The 13,626-nt window shown below is 40.3% G+C and overlaps 1 protein-coding gene across 3 annotated transcripts in view; it reads left to right on the top strand.

Annotated features, from left to right (window-relative positions):
* The first annotated feature begins 3,670 nt into the window (after positions 1-3,670).
* Positions 3,671-13,626, top strand: part of rapgef4a (Rap guanine nucleotide exchange factor 4a) — a 40,024-nt gene continuing 30,068 nt past the window's right edge. The window contains exons 1-4 of one of the 3 annotated variants that reach the window (XM_061723510.1): positions 3,671-3,791; positions 8,047-8,189; positions 8,285-8,373; positions 9,604-9,750. In XM_061723510.1, the coding sequence (XP_061579494.1) occupies positions 3,724-3,791; positions 8,047-8,189; positions 8,285-8,373; positions 9,604-9,750 (447 nt within the window). In that variant the 5' untranslated portion in view covers positions 3,671-3,723. Of the gene's footprint in view, positions 3,792-8,046; positions 8,190-8,284; positions 8,374-9,603; positions 9,751-10,955; positions 11,069-13,626 lie in introns of those variants that run through there. The other 2 variants (XM_061723512.1, XM_061723511.1) reach the window with 2 other exon arrangements.

Here is a 13,626-nt window from a genome sequence, read left to right as displayed (position 1 = left end):
GAGGGCTGAAACACAAAGGAAAGGATTAAAAAAATGCAGATAGAGTGATAACTGCAGATGTGACACATTAGTTCCACCTCTGTGATGTGTGGGAACTTGACACCGACTCATTAAAGTCACTCCGCCTCTGAAATGAGCCGTGTCACGTACCTCCGTAGTGATTTTCAGTATGGGTTACATCAGGTGAGTCAGATTTATCCACTAAAAGTGCATTTGACCTCAATAAATGTAGGTCATCAGAGATACAACATCACTTACAAACTGGCTCTCTTAGTGGTTTGGGATATTTTTAAATGTGTAACTCATTAAGCTTGAAATTATCAGTTTGCAGTGAACCCACTGTGATGTTACCCGCTGTTTGAACTCGGGTCCTTTCCCCTGACAGCGATGCTTCTCAAGTTAACTCTTACTCTGCACAGTTGAAATCTAATGTATGAGAGGTTCGATTCAGGAAAATAAAAGACCTTTTACTTTTTGAGCTCCACCTCAACGAAACTTAGTGACAACGGCGTTTGATTTCCTTGGTGGCAAAGAACCTACATTGCAAAAATATCATCCTGTCAAACTGACCCAGGACACAGACAAGGCATTTCAGAGGAGTAGATGCATTTTCATTGTCATTTAAAAGGACATAAACCGAAAATGTGAATTTTGAAAGTCTCTAACAATCTCTTTAAAAGATGCATCTTTGTGGAACTTTACGTAACAAGAAGAGGGTACTAATTATTGATAAACAGGAACCAGACTGCAGCAAGAAGCTTGAACAGATGGTGATCTAATTATCGGGTGCTTTTTTCTGAGCATCGTCATCTTTTTTGAAAAGCCTAAGGAGCAATCCTGTTTACAAGTTTAATTGGGAAAAACATGAAATATTGACTCATCAGTGCTGGGTTTTTCATTCAGAGGGTTACTCGCCGAGACCGTGTTGCTGTATTTGAGGTGGTCTTAGCCCATTGTTGTTAACTGATGTTTCAAAGCTTTCTAAGAGACGTTTCTGGAAAAGTCCCAGTCCTCAGGCATTTCCTCTGGAGTTATCTGCCCTCACATTCCATGGGAGATGTTGTTATCTGATATGTGAGGTTTTATACAGCTTTTTATAACATCAGCGTGCTTTACGTAAGCTCTTGTTTGGTATGGTTTCCTAAGGTGGTGTGTGCTTATTCGTTTCTATGTAAAGCCACTGATGTTTATCCACCACATGAAGGTCAGAATGCTAAACTTGAAAAGTCTCATTTATAAACGTATAAATGTGGCTTTTTAACTTTAAATGTTAATGAAAGTTGACCCTGAACATATCCTCGACAGCTCTACACACAAGCATGCTCTCCACATGCTCGACAGCATGTGAAATGATGCTGCGTGTGCACATGAGGGCTGCATGTGTCCACATCTTTCACCATTTTGGGCTTGCAGAAACATCTCCTAGCAACGACGAGCCATGCAGTCAGCTGCTGCAGGGAAACGCTCAGCCAAACCAGCGGTTCCTACAGAAACACGTCAAACAAAGTGGAGTGAACGAAAAGGAAAATAGGAAAAAATAACAGGTGATCTCGTCAGTGGAACATGTGAGACAATGTCTCACGTTCTGTCCAGCCAGGCACAATCCTATAGTTCAAAAGCTTCTCTAAACCTGGCATGTCTTTTTATTGCAAATACGGTATGTGCTTTTCAGGGTTAAACTCTTTAACTGCAGCTCACTAAAAACAATACTCACTACCGTCTTGTATTTACCAAATAACACATTTAGTTATGAGCAATTTAGCTGCACCTATGATGAGAGAAGTGCAAAATGCACTGGTGGCTTGAAATAACAATAAAGGTTGGGTGTACTGAATGTGAGCTGATGGCATGTAGCGTTACAGGAATATGTGTTTTGATTTGTGCATGTCCTAGCCTGAAGTAAGACCCGCATCTCCAGTGTTTACTTCAGTGAGAACTTGGCTATACTGAAACAATATTATGGTCTTCCTCCATGAAAAACAGAGATGCCCTTACAAAGCAATATTATTTATTTAAATTATATTCAGGAATTGTATTTCCCCATTTAATGAAGATGAGGCTGCAGGAGGACTGAAAATAACTTAATTCCCAGATATCCTGATCTCAGTGTATACAGCGACAATGCTGCCATCTTGTGGCAGATAAAAGAATTACATTGTAAACCTCAACCCAAAAGCATGAATAAATGGGTCTTTATTAGTCAAGCTTTGAACTAAAAAGCCCAATTTAACTTCAATTAAACACTTTAACTAACCTTAACAGTAAGACATTTGGATAATGTTTTTTTTTAACTCCTTCGTTTTCCCTGAGGATGCTTTTGCTCTGTGGTGTCCACAAATATGAGAAATTTGAGAAACATATTTATCATCCTACCAAAATATCGTCATCAGTACAACATGTCAAGCATCAAGTAGTTATAAAATAATCACAGAGTCAGATAAGCAGTTTTTTCCCCACGCAGTTTTGCCAGTACTATCTTGGTCTGTCTGTGGCAGTTTTTGTTGCCAAGGTAACCAAGAGAAACCAATGACCCATTCATTATGTGGCCTCTTCTTACAAAACATCATTTTATCAGGGCCATTATAGCAATGTTCTCACTTAGGATATGTGGGAGCAGTGGGGCTACAACAGTGTTCACTTAAATCAGCCTTTTCCATAGGACATATGTGTAGGCAGTTATTCGGTTTTGCTCCCTGTACACCGCATATCCCCAGTGAACTGTCATAAAATCAGTGTCATCTCCTGGACCTCCCCTTTGCAAAGTAGATATCCTGCCGCAAAGGTCACTCTAAATGCTGACTGTTCACTTTATTTAAGCTGTGTGTACCTGCTCCATATTCCTGAAGCAGGTTCCAGTTGCATCATAGCTACTTTTAGCATTATGATCTTATTCTTGTTTCACCACATTTGTTTTTCTCCATCCTCAGATTGATTTAGTTTCAGGTGTCATCCTAATGAAGTAACAGATAGGACTGCTGCAGAGGAATATGGTGTACCTTTGTGTCAAATTTTTGAAGTTGTAACTAAATTAAACTATAATCCCTTTTCTTTTGCAGTGATCTGTGTAAATAGCTTGTTTTTAGGTGGTGTAAAACCTGTATATATTTGTTTCGTCATAGATGTGTTAAAAAGTAGTATTATAAGGTTTTGATATACGATTATTTGCCCAACAAAATCGTTTTACACATTTAACTGAGCAGTTTTCTGCAATAAATGATTCAAAACTGTTTTTCTAACATATACAATCTATAAAAAAACGTTCTTAAAAAAATCACATGAATCTAAATGAATGTTTTTTTAAGCCATATTTATAATATAATTTTTTTTTTTTACATCTGACAAATAATGTTGTAAACACATCTCACACAGTGGGACTTTCTAAATTGCAGCCTCTTGAGAGGTAACTGCAACAGAAGTGATGTATTATGTTGCATTGAAATGTACCTAAAAATTGCCACTGCAGAAGATGTCAAGTTAAGTTAAGCAAACAGGATTTTGCTGATCATCTGTCAATATCATTGCAGCTGCATTTTTATTTTATCTTTTTAATCCTTAATCTTTCCACAAATGCCCATCTGAGAAGGTGAGCAGGCAGCACGAGCAGCGAGTGAAGGCAGATGAAGCTCCGTCGTTGGTCCAGCCCTCCTCTCCTCTCCTCTTCCTCCTCTGCAGCATCAGTAGCTGGAGCAGCAGCAGCAGCTGAAGCAGCAGCTCGATCCCACGATGGTTGCAGCGCACACTTCTTCCCGTTCATCGGAATCTGCCGACTGGATTATTTGTCTGGATAAAAGGTAATCCGTTCATGTGCGTCCATGCCACCAACTCGGTTTATTGGGCTTCCGACGGGGGGATTTGAATTTTTCATAGCTTGACCGCCTTGTTTCAACAGCTGCATATTTTTTTTTTTTTTTTTTTTTTTATTCACTCAGTAGTTTCTAATTTCCCCGCGGACGTGAAGTGCAGCAGCAGAGCTTAATTAGTGCATCCTTCAGAGCTCCAAGGTTACCGTTTTATCAGGCCACGTGCTCACAACGCAGTTGATCAAATGTTCAAAACACATGATGCTTCTGTGAAAAAAGAGACTCGTCTATGAAATTAAAAGAAAAAGTGTATTCTATATTCTTCTAATACACCGTTTATTTTTGAATTTGAATTTTTTTTTAAAAAAGAGAAGAAATAGACGCCACCATAACATTTAATCACAGTATTTTTCTCTATTTTTTCATTTAAGAATGTAACATTTTCAGTTGGTGGTTCAAATTACAGTTAAAGCACACCTGCACAAACAACAGATGCTCAATGGGTAACACCTATATTGTGAATGTCTGAGTCTGTTCCCTTTTTTCCCCCCTTAGCCTATATCTTTTTTATAATCAGTGAAAAATATAGTACAAACCAATACAGTTTCTTCATCCTCACTTTTTAGTGGCACGTATTTTAAAAAGAAATGGACTTGTCCAAGAAAGGCTGTGATCAGTGATGCCATGAGAACTCTTTGTTTTTCCTCTGCTCCTCTTTCTAAGCAACTTTGTCAGGAAACTTAAGCATTGATGCCTGACTTCAGAGTGTAAACATCATCAAGCTCATACCTAACTAGCCCCATGAGTGTGAGCAACAACTAGCCAGTCAGAGTCAGAGCTGTGCCTCTGCCTCCCTCAGGAATACATTAATTAATTAATAAGATAATGAACTTGCAGCATGCTACTTGAATTTGAAGGCTTGTAGCTGGTAAGTGATAACTAATGGTGCCTGAAAAATAAGTTCAATTGCATTTATCCTCATGTTTAACCCTGCACAATGCCAAAGCTACAACTTTCCAGAAGTTAAAGTTTACTTCTAAACACACAGTCATTTTGTGTTTATCTAAATTGTACTGTTCTAAAACAGTCAGTTTTAGTCAGTTATGTGAGAACTGTTACAACCCAGTGGTGGTGATAACATACTTTGCAGATCTCTATTGTCTTTTATGCAACATTATAAAACCTCTGCACTGCTTTACAAAGAGGTGATGCAATCATTTGACTCAATAGCTAATATTTTTTTCCTGTCTCAATTCTACGCCGGATCATGGGGTTTGCATAAGGGGTTTGTAGGGTTTGTATAGGTATAAGTATAGGTATACCATAGGGTTTGTAGTTTGCATAAGTAGTGGCTGAAGTTGCTGAGCCTCACAAACCTGCAGAAACGTGCTAAACATAAATTATGACATTGCACTACACTGCAGAGCAAAATAACAATGAATGAATAAAGCAAAGAACTACAAAATGGTCTACTTGATGTGAAGACAGAACCACACACATGAAGTCCGACACTGCTCAGGCATAAATGGAGGACAACAGAGAAAATAAAGGGTGCATCAAGAAGAAAAAAGTCCAAAGTGCAGCAGCTATAAACAGCAAAGTGACGCAGTGGGCCAGATGTGTTTACACAGTAATATCCCTCGGTTGGTTGTAGAAGCCACCTGCGCCTCTTAAATCAATTGGTTCTTGTGTGACTCACCTTTTCCAAGGAAATGGCATCTTCATGTTGTCACTATGTGGCTAATCTTATAGGAAAATGCAATGAATGACGAACGTCTGTGCTTTTAGGCGAGTCCACTCTGGTCATCACAACTTTAACGACCTTTAGGGCAGACTGAAGCCGGTGTGAGGGCATTAAAAACAAGGCTGTCATTTCCGTAGTTCAGTATATGAAGCTGGAACTAATCATTGCATTTTTCTTCCTCTTGAACTGGTTGGTTTTTAAAAAAGATTCTGATATTAAAAGTCCTTGTTTGTGATTTACAGTGTGCCATAAAATGCAGAGCGCCTCAATAATCAGGGAGGAAAGTACGAGACAGAAAAACCAGTGGCTGTGATTATGCCGTCTTATCAAACAATCCATTTCATGGGGATAATGTGAGTTTGCCTGGGAACTCGTCGTGAAGAGCCATGGTCTCGAGAGCTGCAGCTCAGTGAAAAATCTACCGCAGTAGAGGAGTGAAACACATACTACCATTAATGAGCACAAAAAAACATGTTTTTAGAGCCCAATTAAGCCACAAGCTAAAGCTTGCTGCTGTTTTGATATATCGCTGCTGTTTTTTTTTTTGCTCTTCAAAAGCTTGACATGGACTCGCTGGTGATGTAAGCTGCATTTCCACAGCCTACATGTTACATCAGAGGATCTGGATTCAAATGTGAGGCAGTTTAACAAAAACCACAGAGGGACCAGAAACACTGATACATGGCAGATTATGTGATCGCTCAGGTTTGTCCATAGAACAATAAATAAATAAGTCATGAAGTAAAAGAGTCTAGGGTGAGGGAAGTCTGGGCATCTCTGTTGAGGCTGCTGCCCCCCGGATAAGCGGTGGAAAATGGCTGGATGAAGTTAAACTGAGCATATTTGAATTAATTTAAGTGGTATTACAAAGTTTGCATGGAAACATTATTTATCTAAGACAATATTGTCTTAAAACATATTAAAAAGACTGAGAATTATGGATTTAGTCTGTTTAATTGTTAGTCACTGAATCTCTGTTCTGAGTTTTCTGGGCAGGTCCAAAATCGATAGATAGATAGATAGATAGATAGATTTTGTTGTCATAGCATCCGGTATAAATACAATAGAAAAATAGAATTAAAAACAACAACAACAAAAAAACTAAACTGAGGTAGAAAAGAAAGCACACTTGAAAAAACACAAGATAAGTAAATAGCTATGGTGCTTTGGCGAGAGTCAGAGTGCAAGGTGACAGGCAGATTTATTCCAGGTGTGTGATTGTGCCTCTGACAGAGGTGGATGAGTTATATAGTTTAATTGCAGTATAGGAACGATTTCCTGTATCGTTCCCTGGAGCAGCGAAGATGGATGAGTCTGTTGCTGAAGCTGCTCTCCAGCTAGTCCTCTCCTCCACCACCTCTTCCAGGGTGACAAGCTTAGAGCCAACAACACACTCTGCCTTCCTGATGAGTTTGTTCAGTCTGTTGTCGTCCTCTGCCTTGATGCCTGCCCCCCAGGACGCCATGCCAAAGAAGATGGTGCTCGCCACAACAGACGGATAGAACATCTGCAACATCTGGCTGCAGACATGAAAGGATCTGAGCCTCCTCAGGAAGTAAAGCCTGCTCAGGCCCTGCTCAGGTGTTGCTGGACCAGTCCAGTTTATTGTTCAATGCAACCTAAACCTGATCCTGGTCTCATCAGCCAGAGCAACCTGACAACCCTAGACCTCTGCTTTGGTAGGTGTTTTTTTTTCTGGATTACTTCTTACAGATCAGATTGGACTGGGAAGTAATGGATCCTAAATACAGCAAGAGTGAGACAACTATATCAATGGCTTTGTCAATGAGTGTGATGCCCCATATTGGGGAACCAAGCCCTCATCCCAGCTTTTTTGAAAACGTATTTCCAGCATCAAATTCAAAAACACTTGAACACCTACTATCCCTGGGCCATTAAACTGTTAAATAATACATAACAAAACATAACATAACATAACAGAACAGGTGTTTTTTTTTTTTTTTTTGAATGATGGGGGAGTGATGTTTAGGTCACAGTTTGTTGCACTTTATCCAGACATTGTTTTTAGTGTTTTTATGTTTTTATACTGTGCTTTTCATACTTATTTATTCCTCTTATTATTTTATTTTTGCTTCCTTTGCACTTTGGTGGGAACATCCCAACCAATCTCGTTGTAACTTGAGCACAATGACAATAAAGTCTATTCTATTCTATTCTATTCTATTCTATTCTATTCTATTCTATTCTATTTGCTGTCTTTAGAGCATTTTCAGCTGTAATATTTAACGTATACTTTTTACTTCTGTTTATTACAAAGTATCCAATTTACAAAAAAGACACGATTGCACAAATTGTGGCATAAAGAGTGGAGTTGTGTGGGAATGAATGTGCACAGTGACACAGTTCCTCTACAGAGTTTCAGGACTGGATAATCAGGTCAGCTCCGCTGCTATGACTGACGCAGGCTCTGTCACCTGTTCACCTGTGTCCAGGTTTTACTTGACTTTTTTATTTGACTGTTGTCACTTTGAATTTCTCTAGACCAGCTGAGCGCACGAGTGAAGATGTTGACATCATCCTGGCACGCCTGAAAAATGTCAAGGCCTTGGAGAGATTCCAGCCCAGTTTGCTGCAGCAGATTTGCCTGTGTGGCTTCTACGAGTGTCTGGAGAAAGGCATCACCTGTAGGTCGAAACGCCATCTTTGAAACATATCCGAGGACAAAGAGTTCATGAAACCGAATATTAAACTAATAACTGTCATCACTCTAACCCCTCAGTGTATCGCCAGGGAGACATCGGTACCAGCTGGTATGCTGTGCTCTCCGGTTCCCTGGATGTGAAAGTGTCTGTAACGTCACGTTATCAGGTAAAGCTGAAACCGTCTCTCAACCGCAAGTCATCAAATGCAAGTATAAGTGGGAAATGAGGCATAAGACTCATTTCAAGAGACACAAAAAGCACACAGATGTAAATTTGAAGACGCACTGGTGGAGGATTGGTGCTCAAGTAGAACATATTTGGTAGAAGTGATTAAGTTTGCAGCTAATTGAAATAAGTTCCTGCACAAACATCTTACTGAGAAGAATATTGCATATTTACAATCAACACATGAAGCTCTAGAATCTGTATCTTTCTTTCTTTCTTTCTTTCTTTCTTTCTTTCTTTCTTTCTTTCTTTCTTTCTTTCTTTCTTTCTTTCTTTCTTTCTTTCTTTCTTTCTTTCTTTCTTTCTTTCTTTCTTTCTTTCTTTCTTTCTTTCTTTCTTTCTTTCTTTCTTTCTGTCTGTCTGTCTGTCTGTCTGTCTGTCTGTCTGTCTGTCTGTCTGTCTGTCTGTCTGTCTGTCTGTCTGTCTGTCTGTCTGTCTATCTATCTATCTATCCATCCATCTATCTATCTATTTTCCTGAAATATTTACAAAAAGGAACAGATCAGTTTGAACATTTAAACACACATTTTTTTTTAATTCTTAAATTGTATTCTTTATTATCTGCAAGGAACTCCCACATCTTCCCTTAACAGTTCAGATTAACAAGACACAGACCAGACACTGCCACAGACAGACCAAAAAAAAAAACTTTAAAAAAGTGCTTTTCTCCTGGTGCTGGTTAAGAAATAGCTCTTCTTGTCTTTGTGGCCTTTTAAATCAGGAATGGTCACATCTCTTTTACTGTAAAACACGATTTTGGTCTGTTTTCACATGATTTAAAAGCTATTTGAAAAAAAATTGAGTTCCACTTGTATTTTATTGCTCGCGATGAAAAGAAAATCCAGCGTGGAGCTGCTCTGGAGTGTTGGCTGAACAGATTTTCACTACACAGATTATTGCTGAGCGTTTGGTAATTCTGCAGCCTCGTGCAGCACCGTCAACCTCTCTGATTGGACTGTACCAGTCGGTTTATCTGAAGTGCTCTGAGGATGATTGCCTCATCTGATTGGTATAGAGGACTGATTTCCATGTGCTACAGTATGTGCAAACCCTTTTCCCTTGAGCACAGTGAGGACATTACACTTCCATTACACGTCTTTATCGACTGGCTGATGTTGTGTCCTTCAGAGGGAATGATCCACGCAGAGCTGCCTGTCTGCTTCTCTTGTAGGATGCCGTTACCATATGCACGTTGGGGACCGGCACAGCATTCGGGGAGTCAATCCTGGATAACACCCCCAGACACGCTACCATAGTCACTCGAGAATTCAGCGAGCTCCTACGCATCGAACAGAAGGAGTTCAGGTCGTTGTGGGAGGTGAGTGTGTACTTGAACAATCGCAGCCTACAGAAACGGTGACACATCTCATTTATCAACCTCAAGTTGGGCTCTGTAAATGTTGCAACTAAATGCTTTAGTCATGCATTTTCCTTTAGTTGAGACTCTTGTACAAACCAGAAGTGCTGCAGAAATCTCTCTGATACCATCGCAACATGTGCTTTCACCTTTCAAACTATATGAAAAGCTCATGCCACACCTGCATCTTCAATACACACATTATTAATTATTGATAAACTGAAAAGAAAATGAACAAAAGGGTGCAATTTATAATTTACAATAAAAGCTTAAGGCATGAGCTCTCAAATAGTTTTATATTTATGTTTCCAGTTTTGTCCAGAGGCTGAGTTTCTTTTTTTCTCCTCTCACAAAGCCATTGCCTGTAATGGTTCGATTATAAAGTTGTGTGTGGATGGATGGATGGATGGATGGATGGATGGATGGATGGATGGATGGATGGATGGATGGATGGATGGATGGATGGATGGATGGATGGATGGATGGATGGATGGATGGATGGATGGATGGATGGATGGATGGATGGATGGATGGATGGATGGATGGATGGATGGATCTATCCTGTCCCAGCTTGTTCTGGTTGAATGTGAAAACTGTGACTGATGGAGTGCAGGTCACAGCACGGTTACTCTAAAGTATTGTCGATGATTTATTAACCTAGAATATGACAACTGAAGTTTGGTTCTAAATGAGTGTGTCCGGTATTGTGTGCAATGGTGGTATGTGAAGTTTATATCTTTTCACCACTAGATGGAAGTGGAGCGCTGAGGAGAATGTCTCTATTTCTGTGTTTGAACATGAAATTATGGGCATTATTTCAGCCTTTATCCCGTGTTGGTCTCAAAGTAGACTCAACGTTAAAATAACACTATCACATTTCACTCGTTAGATTTGGGTTTGTAAACTCAGGGACAGAAGACAACAGCACCATGAATAGGTCAACGCTGTGCGCCCCGGTCAAAGGTCACCGGTGATCTCTGCAGCTCCTGCTCCCGTTGGTTGATAGGTGTCAAGCTGAGCAGGAGCCCCCCCCCCCCCCCCCCCCCCCCCCCCCCCCGTCTCTCAGCTTCCCCTCTGTCCTGAGCCGGTTTCCTGAGAGACACATCCCATTTCCTTTGGGACCAGAGGGCATCAGCGTGTTAGATTATGGGATGTGTGGCTGTGACACTGTTCTGTGCAGCAGCAGAGAGACTGCACGCATCGATTTTGCTGCCGTTACCTCAAGAATAAACTGGGATACAGATTTCCCCCTCTGTCCTGGGGCAACGTCTTCAGTAAGGTTTGTCTCAAATAAGAGAGCAGCTTCTGTCTCTGGCAGCCGTATCGGTTTATCTCTTTGTTAAATCCCACTGGACTTGGTTTTTGTGATATTATGATATAGTGGTGCACTGAAATGATGTGTAAGATTTGTTGGGATGTATATTGTTTAACAAGTATTTCTGGTATTTGTGCCTGAATGAGCAACAACAAATTAAGTTTCAACATTCAGGTTAAAAACTAAGGTTTTATTTGCTACGTACCTGCTGCTCTCTGCCCTGGTTTTGTTCCCCTTGTTTACTTTATGCTGTTGCAACCTAGTATTTCAAGGGTAAAAATGACCGGATTGCAGTACTTTAACTTGAGCTGTTTTATGCGGTGCTACTTGGTTTAATGCAGTTTTTAAAAACACTAATTTGATGCAAACAACATATCTGGAAGAGATGGGACTGTGACTATCTTTAACAACAGTGCAGGTGGTTGAGAACCGAGAAACAATGCTGCTGCTTTAAAAGTGAAACGTTTTTCTTATTTTTACTTTATATTTTTATGGATTGAAAGCTGCAGGTCTGGCTTCGTTGGGTTTTTAATTCCATAATGCAAAAAATGGTTTGAATGCACGACTGATCTGGACTGATCAGATTAGTCCATCAGCTGGATTTGTACTACAGAATCAGAGTACTCCTGTAACACATGCAAGAGTGTTAGAAGAGTGATTCAAGAGTAGTACTGTACATGTATGTCAAACCAGACACTTGACAGCACCAGCAGTCAAATGTCTGGTTTGACATATACTGGAATAAGCAAAGCCTTCACTAAAAGACCTAATCAAAGCCAAGGCACATTTCAACAACAAAGCAAACAGTAGTTAAAATATTATAACGTTTTGAAACTCTAGCTTTAAAGTATCAGTGCAGATCTGGAGCTTTATTCAAATGCAGCTGAGAACAGGTGAGTCTTCAACCTGGATTTAAATAAACTGAGTGTTTCAGCTGATCTGAGGCTTTCTGGGAGTTTGTTCCAGACATGAGGATCATAGAACCTGAATGCAGCTTCTCCATGTCTGGTTCTGACTCTGGGACCTAATAAAAAATCCAGATGACCTGAGGGGTCTGGAGGGTTCATACTGGGTCAGGAGGTCACTGATGTATTTTGGTCCTAAACCATTCAGAGCTTTATAGACCAGCATCAGAACTTTGAAGTCTCTCCTTAATGGACAAGCAACCAGTGTAGATTGTAGATGTCGGGATAATGGAGGTCTGGCAGCTCTGGTGCAGATTCAGTGCTTTTAAAAAGTACTCCCGGAGCTTTGTAAGGGTCAGTAATATTCAGTCTTTCGGGCCGCTCGGTGGCGCAGTGTTAAGCAGCGGCTCATATACTGAGGCTACAGTCCTCCTGCAGCGGTCGCAGGTTCGAATCCCGGCCTGCGCACCTTTGCTGCATGTCATCCCTGATCACTCTCTCTACCCCTTTCATATCTGCAGCTTGAATAAAGGGCCACTAGAGCCCAAAAAAATCTTTAAAAAAAAAAGTAATATTCGGTCTTTCAAGTTTAGCAAAACAGTTTTCCATCTTTTGGGTTTAAATGCAGGGAAAACTCTGACGCTCTGCATGAGTGGTTCTCTTTCCAGCCAAAATGGCGAAACAGGTCACGTGGGCTATTGGGGTCAACTGTATCAAATGCTGCACTGAGATCCAGTAAACTGACATTTTTCCACAGTCTGGATTCAAGCTTTACATGCATTACATGCTTATGCATTAAACACTTTGGTCAGAGCAGTCTTGGTGCTGTGGTGCTGTCTAACACCTGACTGGAAGACAGCATATCAGTAATGGAAGTTCAATAATGGAAGATTTGAGATGGGCCTGTAGCTGTTCATTTGTGTCTTGTCAATATTGTCCTTTTTCAGCAGAGGTTTAATTACAGCTGTTTTTAGTGGCTCTGGAAACACACCTGACGTTAAGACCAGTTCACGATCTGTAACACGTCTGACTTCAAAATGTAGGCAAACTTTTTTAGCATATGTTGCTACAAATTGCGTGCTTCAGAAACAATAGCCTCCACACTTGTGCAAATGACCCGACGCATGTTCCCCGCTGCACCCAAACCTATCACTGGTTCTGGCTTTTGAACTGTGCAGCTTTCGAGCCAGATGGTCTCTCACCTATTTTGTTCCTTGAATGGAGAGCCATAACTTACTAAATAAATAAATTAATAGATGATATAGTTTGGATTGTCATCTTTGTCTATAGATTAGAAAAGAATATATCTACATTTATATAGAAATATAAGAGAAATGCTGATTACAATTAAAAAATAAGCAAACTAATTCACCAAACAGAAGTACTCAGTTAGCTCATCTTTGTTTTTCTCACTTATCTTAATGTAGATTTAGGTTTCAAATGCTTAAAAAAAGATTCAGGTGCGTTGTACTGGGGGTGGCTGTGTAGTGGTCCGGTCCCTGGACCCGACACAGGCGCGAGCAGAGCCCCAAGCAGCCATGCAGGCAGGGAGGAATTCAATTAAAAGCCATGACAACAGCTTCCAGCCTCACCAGTTCAAAAGAGGAATACCATTAT

This window comes from Cololabis saira, chromosome 6 (genome assembly GCF_033807715.1).
Source record: "Cololabis saira isolate AMF1-May2022 chromosome 6, fColSai1.1, whole genome shotgun sequence".
In the NCBI taxonomy this organism is placed as follows: domain Eukaryota; kingdom Metazoa; phylum Chordata; class Actinopteri; order Beloniformes; family Belonidae; genus Cololabis; species Cololabis saira.
The sequence above is the reverse complement of the archived record's forward strand: the minus strand, read 5'-3'. Positions and strand labels throughout refer to the sequence as shown.